Source organism: Orycteropus afer, unplaced genomic scaffold (genome assembly GCF_000298275.1).
Source record: "Orycteropus afer afer isolate SDZICR_OR568_19922 unplaced genomic scaffold, OryAfe1.0 scaffold00039, whole genome shotgun sequence".
NCBI classification, from domain to species: Eukaryota; Metazoa; Chordata; class Mammalia; order Tubulidentata; family Orycteropodidae; genus Orycteropus; species Orycteropus afer.
The window spans coordinates 12,649,959-12,676,117 of record NW_006921626.1 but is presented as its reverse complement, the minus strand read 5'-3'; the positions used below and the strand labels follow the sequence as shown (position 1 = coordinate 12,676,117).

The window sequence follows — 26,159 nt, the reverse complement described above, 5'->3', positions numbered from 1 at the left end:
AGCAAGTTTGAATGAAATAACCCATTAGGATTTATTGACTCTTCCATGATTTTGCCATTTATTAGCTTGACTTTACAAAGAATTAATGTCTTTTAGGTCGTGATAAATTGTGCCATTCCTAAAGGGTTGAAGTACAATCAAGCTACACAGACCTTCCACCAGTGGCGAGATGCTAGACAGGTGTATGGTCTCAACTTTGGCAGCAAGGAGGATGCCAATGTCTTCGCAAGTGCCATGATGCATGCCTTAGAAGTGTTAAATTCACAGGAAACAGGTAAGGTATCCACAATTTACTTTTATCCTTGAAGTGCCATGTATATGTTAAAGCTAATCCTTTTGACCAACTTTTAAATCATATACATATTTGAAGGAGTTCTTAAATTTCTATTGCTTACTATAATAATGTAGACTTAAGTTTGTTGATAATAAGCATAATATCTGGAAGGATCGTTGTAGGAGTTCAGTTAGTCTGGTAATTTTTTAACCCTCTCATTTGAGGTTATTTGTGTTCATCCTTCTTTAGAAACAACTTTTTGTGGCAAGGACTTGAAACCCAGGGAAGATAAGAGTGGATAACAATTGATTCTAGAAGTTGTTTTAAGGTTTTAGGGATGCCCTCAGGTGGTACAAGCTGTGAATTGCATCTCCTAATATTTTATGTGTTGGTTAGAAAGGTGATATATAAAAATAATTTACTTAAAAAGAAAAAACAGGATTAAAACTGTATACATGTTAGGAATGAGCTCAGGTTTGTTTTGGTTTAAAAAATAGAAAAAGAAATACACCAGCTCATGGTTATCTCTTTGGGGAAATAGATTGCTTTTCATATTTCATTTTCCAAATGTTCTAGAATGAACTTGAAGTACTTTTAAAATCAGAAAATAAATGATATAAAAAAATATACAAATACTACTCTTACTGATGTTGTATATTTAATAGTTATCCTGATGTTATAAATATGTATAAACAATATATTTCTGTAAAGAGGAAGACATTATAGATTAAAATTTGATATTTTGTTGAAAGTATAGAATTTCAAAACCTGTTATAAATATTATAAAAATTACATTGCTTGCTTGCCTTATTCTAAAAAAGGTTTGAAGCATCAGGCTCATATATTAGTCTATTTTAAGCATGAGTTACTAGGGCAAGAAGAAATTTAGGGGCTTGTAGAAACTTTGTTGTTATACCTATACATGTTTTATATTAGATTTTCTTTTGAGGAATTCAGGATCTCTATAAATAACTTGAACACATAATTAATACGCCACTGGATCTCTTTTTGTTTGCCAGTAAGTGCAGAAAATAGCATGGAAAAGCTGCCTGTCTTATGCCCTTGTATATAGATAGTTTTAGTCACTATACTTTTCTCACAGGCATCAATATTTTGTCAGCATTCCATTGTGGATGTAGAATTGCTTTTCTGTCACCACAGTTTTACCATAGGGAAGAAGCTAGAACTGTGGTTCTTAATATTTTAAGAGAGAAGGCAAATATATAATAAATATTAAAGGACCAGAGTTTGGAGAATTTATGTATAATAGTACCATTTGGTTTTCTCACGTATGGAACAAGCTAGCATTATTTTTATTTCTAAACCCTCAGAAGGGTATCAACCGATACTACAAACTAAACGATACTAATTTAAAGTAGTTGAAATTATTGTTGTCATTGTGTCATAAAAAAAAATTGTTTTTATCAGTGAGTAGTCATATAGTTTTGGAAGAAAAGATTGAGTAATCTACTTCCATAGTGATACAGCCTCAGAAACCCAAGGAGGGTCACTATGAAGTGGATCTGACTCGAAGGCAGTGGATTTTTTTTGTTGTTGTTTGTTTGAGTCATATAGTTTGCTTTCAAACTGCAAATACTTATTAAAGTTTTTATTCTGATCATAGGAGTTCTGGTAGCATAGTGCCTAAGGCACTTGACTGCTAACCAGAAGGCTGGTGGTTCATATCCACCAGCCACTCCTCAGAAGGCAGGTTGGGCAATCTACTTCTGTAGTGATACTGCCTCGGAAACCCAACGAAGGGTCAATACGAGTCGGATCTCACTCGATGGCAAATAACAACAACAACAACATTCTGATCTTGGTCTTCTGAGGGAAGCTTTGGTGGTGTAGTGCCTAAGGCACTGCATATGACTGCTAACCAGAAGGCTGGCAGTTCAGACCCACCGGCCACTCCTAGGAAGGAAGACAGGGCAATCTACTTCCATAGAGATACTGCCTCCGAAACCCAAGGAGCCTATTGTAGAGAGACTATGGTAGAGAATGTGATTCTCTATTATAATGAACATTAAGGAACAATGCCCACATTTAGAAAGTTTGGCAAATAGGAGGAAGATCGCCCACCATCTCACATGGCTGCACAAGAATTTTGATAAGGCCAAAAAAACATTTAATAAGCTTCTTCTTAGATGATTTTGAAACTTTATTTTCATCATCCCAAGCAGTAATACTCTGGCTGACAAAAGAGAAATAGATAATGGTTAGTCCCTCTTAGCAGTTGTCTCCTTGCTTCATGGGCCAAATCATTGGCAAAGAAACTTTTGGTTCTGTAGTTTTTTTTTTTTTTTTCATTGGAATAAACAGAACATAAAATACGACTGATGTTCTAAATAGTCCTATTTATTTAGGAAATGACTGTTTTCATAAGTTACTTGTAGTTAACCACTAATTTCTGATTTCTGATGGCATTAATTGCCTTGGAAGAAGAGGCATGAGAGGAGGTAGATGCCAGGAATCAAAAGTGTCCCTGGGAAGGGATATACTTTCTTATGCAGATCCTCAAAGTGGGGTTGGTATGTATCCTCCCCAAGTGTTACTTTGTGGGCCTTTTCCTGATGCACCTAAGCAAACATCCCCCCACATGTAGTCTTCCGTCTTTCAGCTTGATCATATCTTCCTCTGCCAAAGCTGTTTGCTTTGGGCGCACAGCCAATTCCCTGCTAAAAACATCTGCTGTCTTCCTGCCAAAACCAAGTTGCTAAAACTTAACTTGCTTGTCACCTCCTTTAGCAAACATTATACTCAATGAAATTTTGAGCAAAAGCAAAAGAAGCAAACTTATTCATAAAGATAAAGTTAACTATTTGTTAATGTTTTTTACCCCTGAATTATGGTTATTCCGTTATGAATAATTCTTAGTTTGTTATTAGGTGTTAATAGTATCCATTGAAAGCCATTATCGGTTAATGTTTCTCAGTGATTTTCAGACTTTTTAAAGTTATGGACACCTTTGTTCAAACAATCCTTTGCAGAAGCTCATTGTATAAACAAAAATATGGAGCTTCTCTGATTAATGTGGGAGGTGGAAGCCTAGAGCCACTGAGGTACCCACATTGTTCCAGAGCAGGCTTTGAAAACTGCCAACCCATCTTTCTTGCCAAAACCAATAAACAGTTCTCTTTCCCTCTCCCCCTTACCCCTCAAAGCCCCCAAATCCTCAAACAGAGCATTTTTTAAAATGAATAAACAGCTTTTTTTGAGGCTAGTCCCACAGACCTTTATTAGGTGCTCTATATATTTAATATTTCCATTTCTTTTATATAAAGGGTGGGTGTCAGGAATGTTTTCTTTTATTTTGTTTTTAACTTGGTGTGCAATTATCTAATATACTGGAAAGTACAGGAGGTGCTAAATACAGTGAGTTATATTTGGAATTAAAAAAAATATATCACATGTTCTAACATTTTTGAGAAAGAGCTGAATTAGTGCTCTCCCTTTTATACCAAAAGCTGTTTTCTTTGTCTAATGGAAATTGACTCAGTTTTAAATAAGCACATTCAGTATGCATTATCAAGACTGATGCTTTTGATTCTGTATTATTTAGCAAATGCATTTATAGCATTTTTGTAGGTAATAGTTACAGATTATATAAAATATAAAGTCAATCCTTGTGATGATGAGTAGAGGTAAATTTATACAGTCTGTCTTATTTGGAAAAAGGTTTAGCAGTCAGTTGAAAGTAGGAAATACATTTTTTAAAAAATTGCTTTTTTTCCCAAAGAAAATAATCTTCGCAGCCAGTAAAATCATTCTACTGCTTTTGTTCTACTTAACCAGGATTTAAGAATACCTTTCTAACCTCTGAGCATTTTATTAAGACTGCTTTTATTAGATTTTATTTTATCTGTTGAATATGAGAACATAGCCCAAAGAATCCTCTTTATGCTTGATATTTTCTTCAGATTTTATAATTAGTATTGGGTTTTAGCTCTTTTTTAAATGAGAATTTCTCCTAGCCTGCCTTCCAATATAAGTATTTATATAAATTTTACCAGCATTTTAAAATCTCTTTGTGGCTTATGATTTGGAATTAACAGGCAAAAAGAAGACAATCTTCAAAAAGTTTCTAGAAAGACTTTACAGTGACACTTCCATTTTTTAATTCTCCAGATTGCTCATATTTGTGGGAGCATTGTTAAGCTTATAAATGTAAATGTCATATACTAAACATATTTTGAACATGTAAATGTCAAATAACCATGTTTTGAGCCATAGGTACTATGCTAAGTACTGAAAATAATACTAGCATAAGGTCTATCCCTTGCCTTTAAGGCAAAATTAGGATAAATTCTATGAAATGTTGTGAATGATGTATGCAGAAAGACCTTTGGAATACCTGGAGTCAGGGAAAGGTTTGAAAAAGGAGATGATGCTTGAGCTATGTTTTGACAAATGGATAGACTTCATCAGTGATAGAAGAACATTTTAGGTAGGCTTGGAGGCATGAGAGTTGAAAGTAATTATGAAATGGGACATAGGCCATGTTGTGGCTAGAGCATGAGAATTGATTTGGAGAGAAATGGCAAAAGATAGAGTGGAAAGATTGGGAGCGCCTTGTGTTCTTGTTGAGGCGTGTGAATATTTGTAAGTGGCAGAGAGTCATTGAAGGGTTCTAAATAAATAATATAATCAGATTTCTGCTTTAGGACAAGTGCGATGGATTGGTGGACATGAGTTAGAGACATAATGATTAATGTGGGACGCTTTTGTGATAGTGTCTGTGAGAAAGATGAGGCCTAAACTGACACAGCAGAGAGAAGGAGCAGAGTGAGGAGGGAGGTGACAGACTTACTTAGTGCCAGCAGTATCTGCTAGGCATTGTGCTAGGCCTTCTACTGTTTATTGGACAGAACCCCTGAGTGGTACTAATGGTTAACGTGCTTGGCTGCTAGCCTAAAGGTTGGAGGTTTGAATCTATCCAGAGGTACCTTGGAAGAAAGGCTTGACAATCTGCTTCTAAAAAATTAGCAAACTTAAAACCTTATGGAGCGCAGTTTTACTCTGGCACACAGGGTGCCATGAATTGGAGTTAACTTGTCGGCATCTGCCTTTATTTGTTGGGTACTTGCTGTGTGCTGGGTCTTAATCTAACATATAAATTGCTGATAATCTTCATGACAGTCCTGCACTTGTTGTAGGTATTTTAAAATTTTTTTTAGGTGAGATTGGGATTTTCATAAGGTCATAGGACTGACCAATTGCCCTACAATGGCATAAGTGAATTTGTATTGGGATCTATTTTTAGAATTCAGCCTCTTTTCACAGTGAAATTTAATGGGCAGAGCAGGAGGGAAAATGATGTTTTAAGATTATTTCTGTGTGTGCCAGTTTGGGCCACTGGTGAAGGTGGTACTTACCATTAACTAGAGATGGGGGATGGTGGAGAGGATGGGAAGTGGCTTTGAAAGCAATAGTAGACAGCGGATAACAAATTTGCCTCTGGACATACTGCATTTAGGATATGTTATTAAAACTTTCATACAATCATGTAAATTTGGATCTGGAAGTGGATCCATAGGTAATCAAGCATAGCTGTCATCAGGATTAAATGAGTAACAGGTTGGGGGTTTGCATATGTGGGGATAGTCTTTTTGTGGTCACTGTAAGGTACTAGGAGCTCTGGTAGCATAGTGCCTGAGGCGCTTGACTGCTAACCAGAAGGCTGGTGATTCAAGCCCACCAGCCGCTCCTTGGAAGGAAGGTTAGGCAATCTACCGTAGTGATACCATCTCAGAAACCTAAGGAGGGGTCGCTATGAGTTAGGTCTGACTCGACGGCACATAACACAACAACAACAGAAGGTACTACATTATTCTCTTACTTACCTTTGCCAGAGTCTTCCCTGTTACTAAACTCACAGTCTTTGCAATAATGTGAGCTTGATCTGTCGATGCCTGTCACTCCGCCATCTGATTAGGGAGAGTGACTGGAGAAATGGAACTTCCTTGAGGTCATATATTACCTGGAAAGGGAAGTGTAAGAGTTTGGGTCTTACAGCTTTTTAGGTCATTTTGTTTTAATACATTTCTTTCTACATTGCCTCTTAAATTCAAGGTCTTCAAAACATTTCTTAAAAGGCTTATGTTAGGATATTGTTTTGAGAATTAAATGAGGTAAAGACTTTAATTTTGCTAAACTAACAACATTATTGTTTAACTCTATCGTGAATGCTAATGTTTTTAAAAATTTTAGGAAATTCTATTCAGTAGAGCCCTGGTGGCACAGTGGTTAGGTGCTTAGCTGCTAACAGAACGGTCTGTCGTTCATACTCACTAGCTTCTCTGCAGAAGAAAGATGTGGCAGTTTGCTTCCTTAAAGATTTACAGCCTTTGAAACGGGGGCAGTTCTACTCTGTCCTATGGGGTTGCTGTGAATTGGCATCAATTCAATGGTAATGGGCTTAGGGGTTGTTTTTTTTTTTTGGGCTACTAATAGGAGCTCTGGTAGCATAGTGCCTAAGGCATTGACTGCTAACCAGAAGGCTGGCGGTTCAAACCCACCAGCCACTCCTCGGAAGGAAGGTTGGGCAATCCTACTTCTGTAGCGATACTGCCTCAGAAACCCAAGGAGGGGTCGCTATGAGTCAGGGCTGACTTGACGGCAAATAACAACAACAGCAACAAACTAAAAACTTGCTTTAAGTAGTAGAGAAACTTTTACATTTTCTTTAACTTCTTTGTCTTTACTTTCAGGTAAAGGCATATCTTTTAATTTATTCTTTTTCTATAGAAAATTAATTCATCATTTGAGTGCAAGGGGAAATTAGACATGAATCTTGCCCTCAATGATCGTCTACTCTTGTAGGAGAACTAAGATACAACTGTAATACAAGATAAGAAGTCATATCTGAGGTACATATAAAAATACCTCTGAAAAGAGGATGAGATTTCTTCTGACTGGAGCAATCAGGGAAGTTTTAACAATGAGGTGGCATTTTGAGCTGGATCTTGAAAAAAGTGATAAAATGTAGGCATGAGGAGATGAAGGGGAAGTCATACCAGGCGGAAGGGATAGCATAAAAGTGAAAAAGTGGGGAGAATGCTTGTAGAGCAAGGAGTTTTTGGTTGGGCTGTGGGAATAAAGTCACAGGGGTAGGTCCGGTCAAGAAGGATTCTTTGAGAACTGAGAGTGATAAAGATTTAAGGGAGTTTTTGAGCAAGTGGAATAATGTGCAAAGGTATACTTCAGAAATCCAGCCGTGTTTTAAAAGCAGGAACTTCTGGAGTCTGAGACATAAGCATTACATTCCTGAATGCAGGCAGAAATAGTAAGAATAAGGTTCAAGTAGGATAGAGACTACAGTGAGAGAATTGGGAGAGTTTAAACAGAAACTAATATTGTGTTGGTTGTCCTTTATCCCCTTGGGTAATTTTTTTCATTGAGAAAGAATTCTGGCTACTCATTCTCATATGACAACAATAGAATTCTTTATGAGAGTATCATATTTGTTCATAGATGATGTGATACTTAAAATTATGTGTGCTATATCAAAGAAATCAGTAATTTTGAAGAAATAGATGAAAATGTAGTTTTACATAAGTTTGAGTTTTCATTGTGAACCCAAGCCCAGATTTTAGGAAGAAAGGTACATAGATACAGTTTTGGCTTTAAATAGCTCACAGTGTAGCAAAAGAAATCTCATTAACATCTTAGTCGTTAATTAAAATGAAATCTGTGTTAAACCGAGTCAATTTTTAACAATTATTTTCATGTATTATGTATGAATGCCCTTTTATGTAGGAGATAATTGTGTTTAGATTAGAGCAGTGATTTTCAACTTGGTACCCACAAAACTACTAAATAGATCTGAGATTATTTTTCGTATTTTGGAAAGCTAAAGAAACAGTGTGTGTGTGTGTGTGTGTGTGTGTGTATATATATATATATATAAAATGCAGTCCAGTGATAGGGTTATCCCTTTTAACTCAAATACTAAGCTTTTTTTGTTTTGGCCTGAAATTTACCAGCTCTCTGTAGAGATACTGTTGTGTAGTGTCTTCTCTTAGACATTATTAGAGATGCTCAGGTTTGTCAGGCATAAACTTGTTTGGTACAGGGTAGTAATGGCAAGGCACCGAATAAGACCTCATCACAGCATTTACTCAGAACGAGAGAATCAGAATTAACAACTACAACGTTAGTTTAATGGTTAGAGTCCAAATCTTTAGACTTCATGTTTTTCCTTTAATGAGTAGTCTTGGGAGGAAAGTATAATAACCATGACTCATAGCTAGAGTCCACGGTTTGCAGTGGCAGACAGAATCTCAGTTCCGTCTCTTTCTTCTCTCGGTGAGTGAGCAGAAATGTAGAGTTTATATGTGATTTTACTACCTTCATTCCATGAGGCAAGGGCCAGTGTGACATCAAAAGATGTTACATCTTTTCTCCAGGGTTAGAAAGTAGCCGAATGATGCATTTTTCTTCAAGGTTAGAAATTGGGGAGGTTGTGCAGATTTATGCTGTATTGTCCTATGTCGTGGCATGCTAGGTCAGAATGAACCTAAAGGTTGTTGATGTTCTCTACATACTTCACATGCATTGATGCTTCTATGTCTAAGCTCAGAAATTTTCTAAATAACTTTTTATTACCTTACAGGTTTCTAATGACTATAGCTCATGTTCGAGAGGCTTACAAAGATTGACATATTTCTAAGTTCGTATTATGAGTGCTTATACATCTGTATTTTGAAAGCATAATAGTGACATATACCTTATGGGATTTGAGATCATTATCAAAACGTACAGGATAGATCCCTATCTAAAACTACCTGTTGCTATCAAGTCTTTTTCAATTCATAGTGATGCTATAGAAAAGAATTGCTCTGTAGGATTTCCAAGACTGTAAATCTTTAAAGAAGCAACCTGCCTCATCTTTCTCCTATGAGGTGGCTGGTGGGTTCAAACTGCTGACCTTTCAGTTAGCAGGTGAACTCTTAGCCATGTACCACCAGTCCTCTTTATCTAAAACTAATCAGTTTTAATTAGCTGCCATTGACATTTTAGGAGTTTTTGGATCTTGTGATTGTGCCAACACTGATAAGAAAAGTTTATAGTCATGGTACCTGAATTGAACATTGCCAGTTACGTATTTTTGCTTATTTGTGAAAGAACAAAAAATAATCATTAAATACAGTTTCTTTGGACAGACTTACTCTAAATATTGAGTTTAGGAGGGTTACTTAAAATAATAAGAGTTTCATGCTGTTGAGAAGGATGGGAGCTACTGAATTAAAAATTTCCAGTTCCTTATCCTTGTAGCTTCTGTTTTCAGCCTCTTGCCTAGTCTTTCTCAACCAGGGTTCCACAAGAAAATTAAGCCCTACAGAAAATGATTGGGTGATTAATCTCTCATTTCTTCCAAGGGTGGCACATAGCTAGTATCATTCTGTATTGTTAGAGGAGAAGTTAATTCTTTCCCTACAATGGATGCCTTAAGCATATTAGGGCATAAATCTTTTGAAAGACTATTTATCTTCTTTCCTTTGTCCTTGGCTTCCCTTTCTGCTTCTGTTTTCTGATGCCCTGTTCACCTAAGAGAACTACCTTGTAGTTCAGGTCTGAAATTGAGGCCAGAGAGTAACTATGGATTTTTCCATAGTGTGATTTTAAGTACAAATTACTTACATGTAAGTGAGACTTCTTATATCCCAAATCCCTATTTGTGCAGTATAGCATTATCTTCTAATATTTACATTGCTTAATACTTGAAGTGGGCAAAAATGACATTTAATTGTTTTTTTTTTTTCTTTGTGATTTGGGTGAAAATTTACAGAGCAAATTCACTTTGCATACAGCAGTTCACATACACTTTGTCTCATGACATTGACCACAATTTACCACAATGCAACAGCTCCTCTCCCACTTCCTCCCAATAGTTACCTCTTCCCTGTGTCCATCCCTCCATGCATTCCTGCCCCCTGAGCTGTCTCCCTGTGCATAAGCAGCCCTTCTTTCTCCCATGATCGTTCTCTCCAAGGAGTGTATCTACTTGACGTAAATGTTTAACTCATATGCCTGTATTTTGTTTGGCTAGAAACCACAGGTGTGGGTTCAATTCCAGACCTAAATGGCAGCTAGGGGCCGTAGTCTCAGTGGTTCCACCAGGCTCTGTCGGATCAGCAAACCTGGTCCTGACCTTTTTGTTTTTTCTTCAAATGATTTTAAGTTTGTTCCACATTGTTCTTTCTCTCTATCCAGGATTTCCTATATAGATCCCCTTCCAAGTGGTTGACAGTGGTAGCCAGGCACCAACTAATTCTTCTGGTTTCACAGTCGTATAGGCTACAGATCGTATGGTGTACCAGTCACTAGTACTAGTTTTTTCCATGAATTTTTGGTTTTCTTCATTCTTCTTTGCTCCAGACGAGGAGAGACCCATCGTTGCATCTAGATGTCAGCTTGCAAGCCTTTAAGATCCCAGTCGCTACTCGCCACAGTAGGAGGTGGAACAATGTTTTGTGTAGTATGTTATCTAATTCTAATCACATCTATTTCTTAATCACAAAAGGTAAAGTTTGAATGAATATTTAATAGTGGCTGCTACTCTTCAAATTTACAAACTTGTTTGTCGTTAAAGGGATTAATGCCTGGATTACTGTGTACTTGATTGCTCTCTGTATTATGATTTTCTTTTGGACCAAACTAGAAACGGAATCAGGAGTCTTGAGTTGAAGCCCTTAGAGACTCTCAAAATGTGGTTTAAGGACCCTCAAGCATTCCCCTTGTAGACTCTTTCAGAGAATCTGCAAGATACTCTCTTTTCTCCAATATACTGTAACCAAAAAGATACTGCATGCAGCATGTTGAATGCAGAAGAAAATAAAATAATCTGTCTGTCTTCTAGTAAACCAAATATTAAAGAGATTTGTAAAATGTAAGTTTTTTTTTTAAGTTGTAACATATGCTAACATTTAACAACTTATTATTTTTTAAATAAATTAATAGAAACTGAAACTGAAAATTTTAATTATTTAATATTATAAATACTAACAGCTACAACTCAAATAAACAGAAGCTCTTATATATATATAAGCTCATACATATATAATTGTGGTGAAGACATACACAAGACTTTTGCCAGCGTAACAACTTCCCCATTTACAGCATCTTCAGTAATTTTTCACAGTATCTGGATGTCCCAACTCCTATAGTGTTTTAGATCTGGTAGCATAGTGCCTAAGGCACTTGACTGCTCACCAGAAGGCTGGCAGTTCAAACCCACCAAGCACTCCTCAGAAGGAAGATGGGGCAATCTACTTCCGTAGTGATACCGCCTCGGAAACCCAAGGAGGGGTCGCTATGAGTTGAGGCCGACTCAACGGCATGTAACAACAACAACAACATACCAACCTATCAGGGGGAGCTGTTGATGAAAAATAGATATTCTGTTTTGTCTCATTCTGTTTTCCAGACAGCCTAGCAAAGAGCCTTAAAGGTTGTCTATTGAACAGGAATTGATTATTCCATATTTTCTATCCTTTTTATGTAGGTGGAGCCTTGACTGTACAGAGAAACTTTTCTTCCTGCCTTTTTTGTTCCTTTTCTTACTATTGTTCATCTCTCCTCCCTATGAAATAGAATCATGGAGGGTGGGCATTTAAAACTGGGGATTTGCTAGTCACAGAAATAGGCAAAAGCTATTCCTAATTCCTGGTGCCACCATCCTTTTATCACTGAAAGGGGACGTGTAGGTTTAGTAGCCTCTTTCATGATGAAAATGGAATGATTACCCAATAATTAGATTTGTAACCATCATCCAAAGTACTTGCTGTATCTCTAGCTCTGCCCTTAAATTCAGATTCTTCTGGGTTCTAGTTACTTGGTACCTTTGTGATTTCTTTAGTGCTTTTCACAATTATGTTGTGTTACTTACACTGTGTAAATGGGTTTTAAAACATTTACTTAAGTTACTGATCACCAGCTGTTTGGGCACGCTGCTTTTGTTTGACCATAGTTCAAGTTTAATACTGAATTTTTTGATGAGCATGACTTCAGTCTTACACTCTGGGACTTAGGATATCTTATCTTGCTCCAGAGTAGAAATGATTAAATAACTGAAAAAGTTAGATAATGTTTTTGTGGTTAATCTGGCTTTCATAAAAACTTATTTTAGCCCGAAATATTTTTGTTCTTTAGATACTATATTCTGTCTACCTCTTATTCTAGTTTTTCTGCTCCTCTGGCAGTTGGACATCTTATAATTTATTATCTGGTACAGGTCTTACTGATGACTTCAGTTCTCTTCAGATTTATTTTATAATAAGCTTGAAATTTAATTATTAAATTTAATTTAATGGCAGCCCAGTGTGTTAATTGTTTGTACCACCCAGGGGACTCCCCAGTCAGCTCTTAGGCCAAATTTATTTAAATAATCTGTGCAAACACTTACTCAGTGTTTTTCTCCTATACCAGGCTCTTCACTTCTGTTAGACCACAGCTCACTTTTCACTCATTGTGCACATGGTAGCCAGGCGTTCTCATCTAGTGTTAAAAGCAGGGAGTTGGGTTGGGTGAGATTACCAGCAGTATTTAAACTGAGACCAGAGAGATGGTGTTTAGCCAGGTGGAAAAACTGTGCATCAGAAAAAAACAGAAGAGGAAGTGCAGTGGCCTGGATATAGGAGAGACTGTATGTATTTATTTAATCTATTATTATTATTATTTATTGTAGTTCAGGTGAAAGTTTATAGAGCAAATTGATTTTCCATTCAATAATTCATACACATTATGTTTCGTGACATTCATTGCATTCCTCACAGTGTAACAATGCTCTTGCCACTTCCTCCCTATATTTACCATTTCCCTTTGTCCTCCTTTCCTGTCCCTTCCTGGCTTCTTAGCTTTATCCCTGGGCAAATGCTGCCCTTTTTCTTTTGTATAGTTGATTGTTCTAATGAGTGTATTCCTCCTTGGTATTATTGTTCACTTTATAGTCTTGTGTGTTATTTGGCTGAAAGTTGAGCTAAAGGGGTGAGTTCAGTTCCAGGCCGTAGAGTTATAGAGGTCCATAGTCTTGGGGGTTACACCAGTCTCTATCAGACTAGTAAGCCTGGCTTATTTGAGTTAATTTTGAGTTCTACATTTTTCTCCCACTGTATCTAAGATCTGCTGTTGTGATCCCTTTCAGAGCAGTCAGCAGTGGTAGCTGGGCACCAACTAGTTCTTCTGGTCTCAGGTTCATGGAGACTCAGGTTTGTGTGGTCTTACTAGACCTTTGGTTTTCTTCACTCTTCTTTGCCCTGGACAGTGAGAGACCGATAGCTGCACTTTACATGGCCACTCACAAGCTTTTAAAACTATAGTTGCTACTTACCAAAGTAGGATGTAGACCATCGTTTATGTGGATTCTGTTATGCCAGTTGACTTTAGTGTCTCCTAAGGCTTTGGTCCTGAGCCCCCATGCCCAGTGACTCATTCCCTCAAGGTATTTGCTTATGGCTAAGAAGTTTCCATAACTCCCTATATGCTGTAGTATATTCATGGATATATTTGCAGCACATATAAATATGTATGTAAAAATATCCTCTGTTAAACCTGTATATATTCATGGGTGTAGCCCCATTCACCTTTCATCCTTGGGCAGCTTGAGTGTCTGACTATGTATCTTCTTGTTAGATTATCATTATTAGTCTTATTGCAGGACTGCATATGTAGTAGTATTTACTTTTATTGCCTTTAACTCTTAACGCTTTTCCCAGTGTCTTCCTCTGCTTTGATCATTTTGTGCTGACCTTCCCTTTATCGTACATTGCCTTTCCCTTCATTCAAACTAATACATGTTTTCTCTATTTAGTAATTTACTCTCCCTTCCCTTCTCATCTCTGGTAACCTTCAAAGAGTGATTCTTTTTGTGTATAAACCTTTTCTTGATTTTTTACAGTAATTGTCTCATACAACATTTATTCTTTTGTGATTGACCTACTTCACTTAGCATAATGTCCTCTAGGTCTATCCATGTTATGAGGTGTTTCCACAGATCATTGTTATTCTTCAGTGTTGCATTGTATACCATTGTGTGTATGTACCATAGTTTATTTATCCATTTATCTGTTGATGGGCACTGAGGTTGTTTCCATCTTTTTGCTATTGTGAAAAATGGTGTGATGAACATGGGTAGGCATATATCTGTGTTCCAGCTCTAAATTTCTTTAGGATATATAACTAGTAGTGGGATTGCTGATCATAGGGTGTTTCTGTTTCCAACTTTTTAAGGAAGCACCATAACATTTTCCACAGTGGTTGTACCATTTTACAGTCCCACCAGCAGTATATACTGTTCTAGTCTCTCTACACCCTCACTAGCATTTGTTGTTTTCTGTTTATTTAAACTTTGCTATTACTGCTGGGGTGAGATGATATCTCATTACTGTTTTATTTGCATCTCTGTAATGGCTAATGATTGTAAATATTTTGTCCTTTGTTTGTTAGCTGCCTAAAAATCTTTTTTGGTAAAGTGTTTGTTCATGTCCTCTGCCCATTTTTAAATTGGGTTGTTTGTCTTTTTGTCGTTGAGGTGTTGAAATTTTCTATAAATTTTAGTGATTAATCCCTTATCTGATAAATTGTTGCCAAAACTTTTTCCTGTCAGTAGGTTCTCTTTTTGAAGTGCACAAAGAGAGTGTGTTTATTTAACATGGTCCATGAGAGCCTGTTCACTAAGGAAATGTGATTTGTGTTAAGGATCTTGTTCTAAGAGTAATGGAAAGCTATTGCAGGGTTGATTATCTAGTACACACTATCATAGGTATGCAAAAACTTATCTGCAGAAGAACTAGTGACCTACTTCCCAGAAGTTAATGTCAGTCATCTAGAGAATATCTTCATATTGGGGATGTATGATTTCAAGCCTTGAGGAAAATTCTAAATTAATGGGGAAACAATGATTCTAATTATGAATAAGTAAAAAGTAGCCCTTTGTATTATGCATATCATTTACACAATTAAGATCAGGACAGCAAAGGCAGCTCTTTAACAGAAATTTACTTCTTGTTGCATGAATGACACGATCATAGCTATACCCTGAAAATTTCCAGAAAATAGAAGTCTTTTGTTTTTAGTATGTATCATCTTAGAAATAGTAAAAATCCACTGAAATAGCAGATCTTACCCTATAATTATTTTTTGTATCAAATGGTTAATGGGCTCACCTGATAACTGAAAGGTTAGAGGTTCAAGTCCACCAAGAAGACCTCTGAAGAAAAATCTGGTGGTCTTTTTTCCACAAAATAAGTCATTGAAAACCCTGTGGAGAACAGTTCTACTCTGACCCACATGGGGTCTCCATGCGTTGAGTTACCTAGATGGTAACTGGTGGTGGAAATGGTGAGGAGCACCCGAGGTGTGATTAAAACACATGAGAACCTGGCCTGAGGAATCTGAGAAGGTATTCCTAAGGAGGAAAAGTTAAACCTGAACCAAAACTTACAGCTGTTGAGTTAATGCTGACTCATAGCAACCCTGTAAGACAGAGATTGCCAAGACTGTAAATCTTTATGGAAGCAAACTGCCTCATCTTTCTCCCACAGAGCAGCTAGTAGATTCAAATTGCCAACCTTTTCATTGGCAGCTGAATGCCTTAACCACTGTACCACCAGAGCTCCTAAGTTAAAACTAAACCAAAAAACCCTACTGCCTAAATCCCTAAAAATAAAGAGATGGTTTGCCTTTTTGAGGGGTGAGGAATAGGAGGCTGAGGGAGGTAAAGTGCAGCAGTGTTTAGACAAAGTAATATTCCTGTTCATGGGCAGCTTCTTATCAGTATTTCTTTTGTCCAGTTTCTTCTTTTCTATACATTTTTTAAAACTTTGCCTGTTGAGAACATGCTATCTATAGAGTTTTATGTCTTGTTTCCTGTTTCTTTTCACTTTACATTGTATCATGATCATTCTCACATTGACATAAAAATTTATTAAAATCTCCCTTTTTAATATTTAGATAATATTCTGTGATAAACACATGCTGTAATTTACTCAAATATTCCCCTAATTTTTGTTTCTAATTATTTAATTTCGTAGATAATACTTCAGTGAACATTTTTATATATGTTTATATATATGCATTTTGTGATTTCTTAAGGATACATTTTTAGTGGTACTATCATTGGATCAAAGGACATATACCATCTAGATTCCTAATATATCTTACCAGAAAAATAGCTTTGCCAGTTCACTTCTTCTGTGATAATTTATTGAAAATGGTTTCAGGTCTTCCAGCTATTAAACAGTTTTTCTTCTTTTATGTAGAAAAGTTAGTAGGACTGGTTATGGGGCCATTCCTCTTATGGTTATGGTTATTGGCCCATGTAGCTCTCTTCCCCCAAACTTTTTTCTTCCCTAGCTCTGTGGGATTTGTAGTGTAAGTCTTACTCTTCCTTAACTTTTTTTCAAACCTCCTAAAGCTGTTGATTTTTGAACTATGTAAATGAATTTAGCAGAACCAAAGATAGTGACAGTGCTAACATAGTGGCATGAGCAGATTTATCCACACTAAGGATCAAATTACTTGCAGTAGTAATAAATTCATACTGTTATTTACATGAATAGATGTCTGATTATTCGTAGACACCATAAATATGTTATTGCTTCCAGGGGATACTGTTCTTTGGGGAAATCTGCTTGAATTATATCTCTTACTTCTTTAAAAAAAACAAAAAACAAAAAAACTTACTGCCATGGAGTCATTTCCAACTCACTCATAGCAACCCCTCCTTGGGTTTCTGAGGTGATATCACTACAGAAGTAGATTGACCAGTCTTCCTTCTGAGGAGTGGCTGATGGGTTTGAACTGCCAGCCTTCTGGTTAGCAGTCATGTGCCTTAGGCACTACACCACCAGAACTCCCTCTTACCTCTTAAGTAGGTTTTCCCCACCCCCCTCAGAACTCAACTCCAAAAAGAAAACCAAACTTACTGCTGTTCAGTTGGATCCAACTCACAGCAACCCCTCCGTGGGTTTCTGAAGCAGTATCAAGGTTGGGCATTCCTACTTCTGTAGTGATAGTGCCTCAGAAACCCAAGGAGGGGTCGCTATGAGTCGGGGCCAACTTGATGGCAAATAACAACAACTACAACATCACTATGGAAGTAGATTGCCCAGTCTTCCTTCCAAGGAGTGGCTGGTGGGTTTGAACCACCAGCCTTCTGGTTAGCAGTCAAATATCTTAACGCACTGTGCTACCAGAACTCCCCAGAACTCAACTGGTAAAGTCTTATTTTCAAGTTTCACATCCCTGTCAAGAGCTAGCTTTTCAGGACTCTATGATACTTCTGCATTGTCAATTGGATGAACAGTTATTTCTCTGCCAAAATTTACTCCTGTATTCATTAAAGTATGAATTTGAATGAGTTTTATTTAAGACTTTTCACTAGCATTTCTGGAACTTACTTCTTCCTGCAGATAGTGATGACAGTGGTCTCTCCAGCTGATTTACAGAGGCTTAACTTGCTTAAAAACAAGTCCAGCATGAGATGATTGCCAGATGGAGAGATGCTGAGATTATCTTTCTCAAGGCACCCCTTCTTTTAACATCACCCTTGTGCTGAGCCTTCTGATGGTTCTTGGTGGTAAGGCTTGAGAAACAGGACTTGGTTTCTTCACTCTGGAAAGTAGCTATGGAGCAGGCTTCGCTTCTTTGGTTTTAAAATGCTTATTCTTTTTCCTGGCAGCTTGTGGTGTCCCAGCCTTACAGTCCATTAGCAACTTCAGATATAGATCTTTTAGATCATTTCTTTAGGTTGTTACTGAGTTGGGCTTTGTAGCCTCTACACCACCTCCACCCCCTGCTGCCAGCCATGCTTCAGCCTCATAAAGATTTTTTTTTTTTCCAGAAAATATTATTTTCCTGATTTTTGTTTAAATATTTTTGGTCTTCTGTATTTCTCCTGCAACTTTGTAATATATAGTATAGATTCATTCATTCACATATCCATTTTCTCTCCCTCATTTTTTTCCTATTCTTCCTCCCTCCCTCTGCATTTGCATTGTTTAGGTGAATTGACTTAGGTACCTAGAATACAGCTAGTACATAGTGTACCTTTAATAAGTTCTTGTTAGAGTTGCAACAGTTCTGTAAAAAAACAAAACAAAACAGTTGACTTGAACAAATTTTATCAATTACTTACTATGTGGCAAGCACTTTGCTGATTGTTGGTAATATGAAGATGAATATGGCATAGACATTACCTTTGAGCACTGTGATGTCTAATGAGGCAGACAGCTGACTGTAAGCAGATATCCTGATACAAAGTAATCATTCAGCAATCACGTGACAAATTGGAAAGCGCTTAGGCTCTACTGGTTAGCATGGGAGTTTTATATTGTGTTTCCTTCTGGGCTTTTACTGGTATTGAAATCCCTTCCTCCTTGGTGTTTTGCTTTGTTTTTCAATAAAAATAAATTGCTTGCTGCTTTTGTATCTTTATTTTTGAAGGTGGGTAGTAAAAGACTAAGATTTAACATGGAAAATGTCTTAAGAAGAAAGTAGAATAATATAAACCAACCTATAGATTGAACTAAAATACTAAAAATATAATTTAAAATGTTTTCTGCATAATTTTCCTAAAGAAGAAGCACTCTGTTGAGTAACATTGATTCTTAAGAGTGGAAATATGACACTCCTAATTTAAATTTTTGTAAGTTTGACAACATAAGCAATGGTTTTTGTTTTCTTTTTCTTTCTTTCTTTAAATATATTGGTTGGTGTTTTATCAAACAATAGACCATCACTGTTTGAAATAGTATACCAAAATTTATGACCTACTGATTATAAGGTACTATATTTTTAATGGAGTAGTAAAAAAAAAGATCAAATTACTCAAAGTATCTCTTTCAATGGCCAAAAACACATATATTTAAAAATGCAGCCTGCAGTCCCATTAAGCTTGACCAAGAAACGTGTGATACATAAATAGCTCTTAAGTGTCTTTAGTGCAGTAGTAATAATTCATGCTATTATTTACATGAATAGATGTCTGATTATTCATAGACACCATAACTGTGTTATTGCTCCCAGGGGATACTGTTCTTTTGGGAAATCTGCTTGAATTATATCTCTTGCCTCTTAAGTAGGATTTTTTTTTTTGCCTCAGACCTCAACTAGTAAAGTCTTATTTTCAAATTATTTCAAATTACATCCATAATTATATGGATATAATTATATTTCAAAGACAGAATTTAATGATATTCAGTTTGTATAACATTTATTTTTGTGTTTTAGCTGACAGCCTACATCAATAGTTTCCCCTTCAATTGAACTCTTTTAATAATAAACCCCATGTGAGGCAAACAAGTCCAGTTTATTTAGTTTTGTATATGTGTGTTCAACAAAATTTTTTTAATGAAATTTTAAGTATTTTTTAATTGCAAAAAGCAAATTTGGATGTATTTGTCATTTAGATACTGGTTGTCCTGTGTTATTTTAGATAGAAGTTGCTTCTTGGTTTTGCTGATGAAATATCATGAATTATTGTACAGAGAAAAAGAAAAGGGCGAGAGCAATAGGGTTCCCATGGAAAAGGAGACAGCTATCTTGGTTTAACTAGGACAGTGCTGGTTTTTCATGAACCATTCTGAATGGATGATATTTAGAGAGTCATGACCTGAGAAATGCCTTTGATTTTGATTGCTACTGGAAAGCAACCCGATGGCAGAGGAGTTACTGTGTACCTTTTTCTATGTGCCGTGGTGCTTAGAAAGGCACCCAGGTTCTGTCTCTGTAGTCCTTCCTTTTACTCAGTGTCACATTGGTGTTATAAATGGAGTCACTTCATTCTTTCTTTGTGTCCAGTTCCTTGTCAGAAGTTGGAGCCAGTTAGATCTGCTTGAACATTTTTTTTAATAATAATTGGTTACATACATCTTTTATTTTCTTCACTTTGCTCTGTTCTGGACAAGGAGGGCCAGTAGTTGTACCTTAGATAGCCACTCACAAGCTTTTAAGATCCTAGTCAGTCACTGCTCACCAAATTAGCATGTAGAATATTGTCTTTATGGACTAGGTTATGCGGTTGACCTTGATGTACCCCATTACTATGGTCCTTAGCCCCTAAGCCCAGCGACTCATTCCCTCAAGGTATTTGATTGTGGGTAAGAAGTTTCATAACTTTATACTGTGTTTTTTTCAACTACATTCATGGATGTTTTTACAGCGCATACAAATATATGTAGAAATGCCATCTGCCAAACCTATAGATGGTTTTGGGTATAGTCCCATTTGCCTACACATACCTGAACATCTTGCTTGTCTATCTGTGTATCCACTCAAAGATTAACGTTTGTTATTACTGATAATGGGAGCACTAGTGGCATAGTGCTAAGGCATTTGACTGCTAATCAGAAGATTGGCGGTTCAAACCCATCAGCCACTTCTCAGAAGGCATATTGGGCAATCTACTTCCATAGAGATAGCGCCTCAGAAACCCAAGGAAGGGTTGCTATTGACTCCTTGTGAGTTTGGGTATTTTGTTTTTGTTCTTTTTTTAACTGATAATGTGTATCTAATAGTATTTACCTTTTTTATCTGTAACTCTTGTGCCAATATGTTGTTTTTTGCAACAGGCTTATTTTACTTAGCATAATGTTTTCAAGGTTCATACATCCTGTAGGAAGTAGTGACTAGATCCTAAGGATATTTTTTAAATTAAGAAATTAAAAACAAAGCAAAAAGCCTTTCTCAGATTCTGTAGTTTTAGAAAAATATCAACATTTTAGAACTTGGTAAACTGTGTAAAGCAGACCTATGTAGCAATTTTCTGTGCCATATTGAAAAAAGAGATAGACACTTGACCAAATTGTGAAACCTCTGAAGTTTATTCTTTTAGTCTCCAGCCTTAACTTTTTTGTTCAGCACTGCCTTTATTTTTTTCCACACCTGGCATAGAGCCTATGACTTTGACTGCTAACCAGAAGGCTGGCGGTTCAAACCCACCAGCCATTCCTCAGAAGGAAGATTGGGCAATCTATTCCATAGATATACTGCCTCAGATGAGTGGGAGATGACTGACAGCAATGATTTTGGTGGTTTGTTTGTTTGTTTTTTGAGAGCTCTTCCAGTTTGGAGTGTTAAAAGCTTCAAACTTTGTTGCTCTTAATTCCTTTCACCCTTACAAAAGTAGGACTGGACAGATACATGGTTCTTAAAAGTCTTTATACTTTTATAATGAAAACTCTTTTCTTGGTTAAATGAATTTCAATTCTTTTATATGTAGCTAGAGGAGCTCTGGTGGTGTAGAGGTTAATATATTTGGCTGCTAACCAAAAAGTCTGCAGTTCAAACCTACTAGCCACTCCTTGGAAGGAAGGTTGGGCAGTCTACTTCCGTAGTGATACCGCCTTGGAAACCCAAGGAGGGGTTGCTATGAGTTGGGTCCGACTCGATGGCACATAACAACAACAACAACAACAACAGTATTAGAACTTTCCTCTTAAGTCTTTGGACACTTTCTCTATATCTCTTAGAAATTTTCATGTTGCATACCTTTATATTATGCTTATCCTTGAAAAGTTTTTTGAAATGGCTAATTATATATGTGTGTGTGTATATGTGTGTATATAGATATGTGTGTGTGTGTGTGTGTATATATATACATATATATATATATAACTGTTGAAGCAGGAAATAACAGTTCCTAGTGAAGTAATGGGAAATAGCTATCTTAGTTATCTAGGGACAAATAGTAGCTTCAGTTGAGTGTTGGCTGCCAGGAAGTCCTAATTCATGAACATTGAGGCATAGCAGTTGACCAAGAAAAGAATATCATAGATAGAAGCATGTGCATATGTAAAAAAAAAAAAAAAGGCCCTACAGAGGGAGGGAGCATAGAGCACATTTGAGAAATTGGAAGAGCATAGAGTTTGACAACATATGAATTGGATGAACTAGGCAGTGATCAAATCATGAAGAGAAAGCATTGTATTGTGATATTTCTCTTAAGAGCGATGTAAACCAGGGCTTTGAACTGAAATCAGAACAGACCTAAATTTTAAAATTTGGGTGAAGCTAAATGATAACTGCAACAGGAAATATTATGGATCAAAGCCCTGGCATGCGAGACTTGAAAGAGGAGAGGCTCCTTTCAGAAGCCTGATATAGAGATTGAATTATTGCCAGGACGTGCAGAGTAGTCACATTCAAAGCAATGCGGTTGGCTACCATCTTTGAGCAGGGCACCACTGTTGCTGACTCTTGTGGTCAAGAAATTTGGTTGCTGTGCAGTACACACACTAACCTTGCTTTTCTAAGAGGGAAATTAAGTTTCTAGCAGTAACTTTTCCCCTTTAGGTCCGTTTGATTTTGCTTTGTCAGTCATGACTGAGCTGGGAAGAGCCAGTTCAAAGCCAGATTTAAAGCTGTTAAAGAGCTTTTATTAAGAGAGATGATTTGATCTGTTTTGCTTATTAAAATATCACTTTGGCTGCTGTGGGGAAAGGAGGAGGTGTCGAGATTACAAGGGGTGCTGTTTTAACAGTCTTGGCTAGTGGTCTCCTAATGTTTGAGCTTATTCTCTAATGCATATTACTGTAGAGTTTACATATTTTTTATGTTTTGACATATTATTAAAACAGAAACAGAAATGTAAAAAGGATGAGAAGAAGCTAATCAAGAAAATGCTACTATTTTCTTCCCTCTTCCTTCTGGGATATATGCATCCCACTATGAAGACTATTAATCTTTAAGGGAGATAACAAGAAGAGTGCAGTGGAAATAGTTTGGAGAGAAAACTTAGGAGGCTGCATTGGTAGGAATTGAAAATTGTTTAAATAATTGCAGTCAACTTTTAGCAATCATTTTCAGTATTTGCGTAGGAGAAAGAAATAAAATGCATTTGAGATCTTAAATTGGGAAAAAAGATATCAGAAATGAAGGAGAACCAATCATATACAGATTTGCCTAAGATTGAGTTTAGAAACAAAAGTGTAGTTCTGTCTGATTACGTTTTTTATGTATGACTGTAGGTAGGTGGGAGCTCTGGTGGCATAGTGCCTAAGGCACTTAACTGCTAACCAGAAGGCTGGCAGTTCAAACCCACCAGCCACTCCTCGGAAGGAAGGCTGGGCAATCTACTTCGTAGTGATACTGCCTCGGAAACCAAGGAGGGGTCATTAGGAGTTGGATCCGACTACACAGCAGTGAGTTTTTTGGATTTGGGTAGGTAAAGGAGTTCTGGTGGTGTAGTGCCTAAGGCATTTGACTGCTAACCAGAAGGTTGGTGGTTTAGACCCACCAGCCACTCCACAGAAGGAAGACTGGGCAATCTACTTCCATAAAGATTTACCACCTCAGAAACCCAAAGGGGGGAGAGGGTAATTGCTATGAGTCAGAATCATCTCTATGGCAGTGAGTTTGGTTTTTTTGTTTTGGTAGATAAATACTCCCATTTCTTGAGATTCTCCTATTAAAATTACGTGTGTGGGGGTGCGCATGTGTGTATGTGGTGGTACAGTGGTTAAAGCATTTGACTACTAACCAGAAGGTTGGTGGTTTAAACCCATCAGCCACTTCTCAGGAGAAAGATGAGGCAGTCTGCTTTCATAAAGATCTACAGCTTTGGAAACCCTACGACACAGTTCTACTCTGTCCTGTAGGGTCACTTTAAGTCGGAATCTGCTTGATGGCTCTGTGTGTGTGTGTGTGTGTGTGTGTAAGTAAACAAAATTTGAGCTAATAACTTTTGAAAATGTTTCAAAATGATACTTTAAAAGTGCCAACACATTGGATAACATTTACGGTTAATAATTGTCATTTCTCCTAGCACAGTGCCCTGCAATATAGTACCTGTCTTTTGAATACAGGCAAGCATGCCACTGCAGTTACCTTCCTCCACTCTATTCTAGATAACTTGGGGAGGAGAGTGTACAGACACATTTTGCTTTCACTTTCTAAAATGTATACAGTAGTACTTTGCTATCATAAGGAAAATACCTGGAGGGCCTTATTGATGGTCTAAAGTATGAACACTACTCATTCTGATCCTGCACTCAATTACTTTCCCAGACTGTAAATAAAATTCAAACCAGTCTTTAAACAAACATCTAATTTAATCTTAAGCAAAATGCTGAGATAGGTAATATCCCCATTACAAATTGCATTGGAACTAACTGCTAGGAGTGGAAACCTCTAATGTTAAAAACATGAATGCCAAGGGTCTACTATAGTAACTTTCCAATGCCAAGCAAGTCTAAACAGCCTTATCATTTTTCCCCTCCTAATGTCCCACCCAAGATTTTATACTTTTCAGCTCATGTAGAACCCCTAATGGTGAAAGACAGGGGGAAAAGCCTGGAGAATAGCTATTTCTCCAACTGTATGAGAAAGAGATGAACAGGCATGACCAGACTATTTTAGGGTCAGAGTAGTTGATGGAGATGGTCATTTTTCTTTTGTAGACTAATCTAGATGTTAAATTTTATATTTTTGGTACATCTGAACCCTAAGCCTATTTTAGTATGCATAACTTGCCGAGGCATTGGTTAACCACTCAGCTACTAAGCGAAAGACCATTAGTTTGAACCCACCAGCTGCTCCGCCAGAGAAATATGTGGCAGCCTGCTTCTATAAAGATTACAGCCTTGGGAACCCTAGGAGGCAGTTCTAGGATTGCTATGAGTTGGAATCAACTCATTGACAATGGGTTTGGTTTTTTTGTTTTGTTTTCTTTTTTTTTTGTAACTTGAAGAGAAATGTCCTTTTGTAGGTAAAATGTAAGGAATATGGAACATTGGTGCTAGTTCTAAAACTAGTGGTGAAATTACCATGTTAACTGAATGTTACTCAAACCTGGACGATGAATGTGTTCTTTATCATGTTCTATCCTCCTCCCTCAACTGAGTGAAGAAAGAGTTAATTGCATCAGTATTAAGCAGAAGTGCTGTTAGCTTTATGCACATGATGGAATGAATAATTTAGTATCTTCAGGAAGTGCAAACTGCAGTAGAATTCAAGCAACCTTATCAGATTTTAGATCAATATTTTACCTGATAGTATGAAATAAAAGTCAGTAGAAAGAAGATGCTTACAGATACCAAGTGCAAGAATGCTGTATAATAGTTTAAACTGTGAGCAAGATTGGAGGCTTTTGTTAGCAAATGTTTTATCTCACGCAGTGCTGATGGTTTACCTGCATTCTGATGATTGTCAGGATTGGAAGTTGATGTCTTTTTGCTAACATGATTGGTAATGTGGTGTGGCAGTTTCTTTGCTGTCAGAAACAAGATAATTTATCAAGTTTTTCTAGTAAGTTTTTGTTTTCCTTTAAATATGGATTAAAAGAACTGTAGGGTAAAACCCAAAGTTTAGGCTTTTTTTTTTTTCTCCAAATAAAGATTTGATTGAAGTAGTTATTTACAACATTAGTAAGACAGATTTTCAAAGACGTTTAAACTTAGAATACAATTATCGTAGATTGTTTCCTAATTATCTTAGAAATTTTGTATGTATGCATGTGGTCTTCCTATATCTTTTGTTCATTATTGTAAATATTTTTGTGCATGCAACTTTAATAATAATAGATTACATGATTGAAAGTACTTAGCAAAGGTGGCATTTATCAATCTTAATTATTTTGTTTATGTTTGAAAATATCTGCTGTGTATAATATTTTTAAATTTGAGACTTAAATTTGATGAGGTTACATTAAATCTTATTTCTATCAAACATTATTATTTAAGACTTACTACAGTTTTCAGGTGTGCACCCATTAAATACAAATTGGTTTGGATATAATTTTATGGAAACTTTTAATTAGCCTAAGTTGTATTATTTAAAGACTGCAGTTGGGGGGAGGGGAGTCATACTGCCTTGAATGTGGTCTTTCTTAACCCATTTTTATAACCTATTAACTGTTTCTTGGTTAATGTCAGTGAAAAAAAGAAAG

The 26,159-nt window shown here is 36.6% G+C and overlaps 1 protein-coding gene across 1 annotated transcript in view; it reads left to right on the top strand.

Moving 5' to 3' along the window:
* ENAH (ENAH actin regulator) overlaps nucleotides 1-26,159 on the top strand; it is a 156,290-nt gene that overhangs the window by 81,619 nt on the left and 48,512 nt on the right. Inside the window, exon 4 of the mRNA XM_042780426.1 lies at nucleotides 97-274. Coding sequence (XP_042636360.1) covers nucleotides 97-274 — 178 coding nt within the window. The remainder of the gene's footprint in view (nucleotides 1-96; nucleotides 275-26,159) is intronic.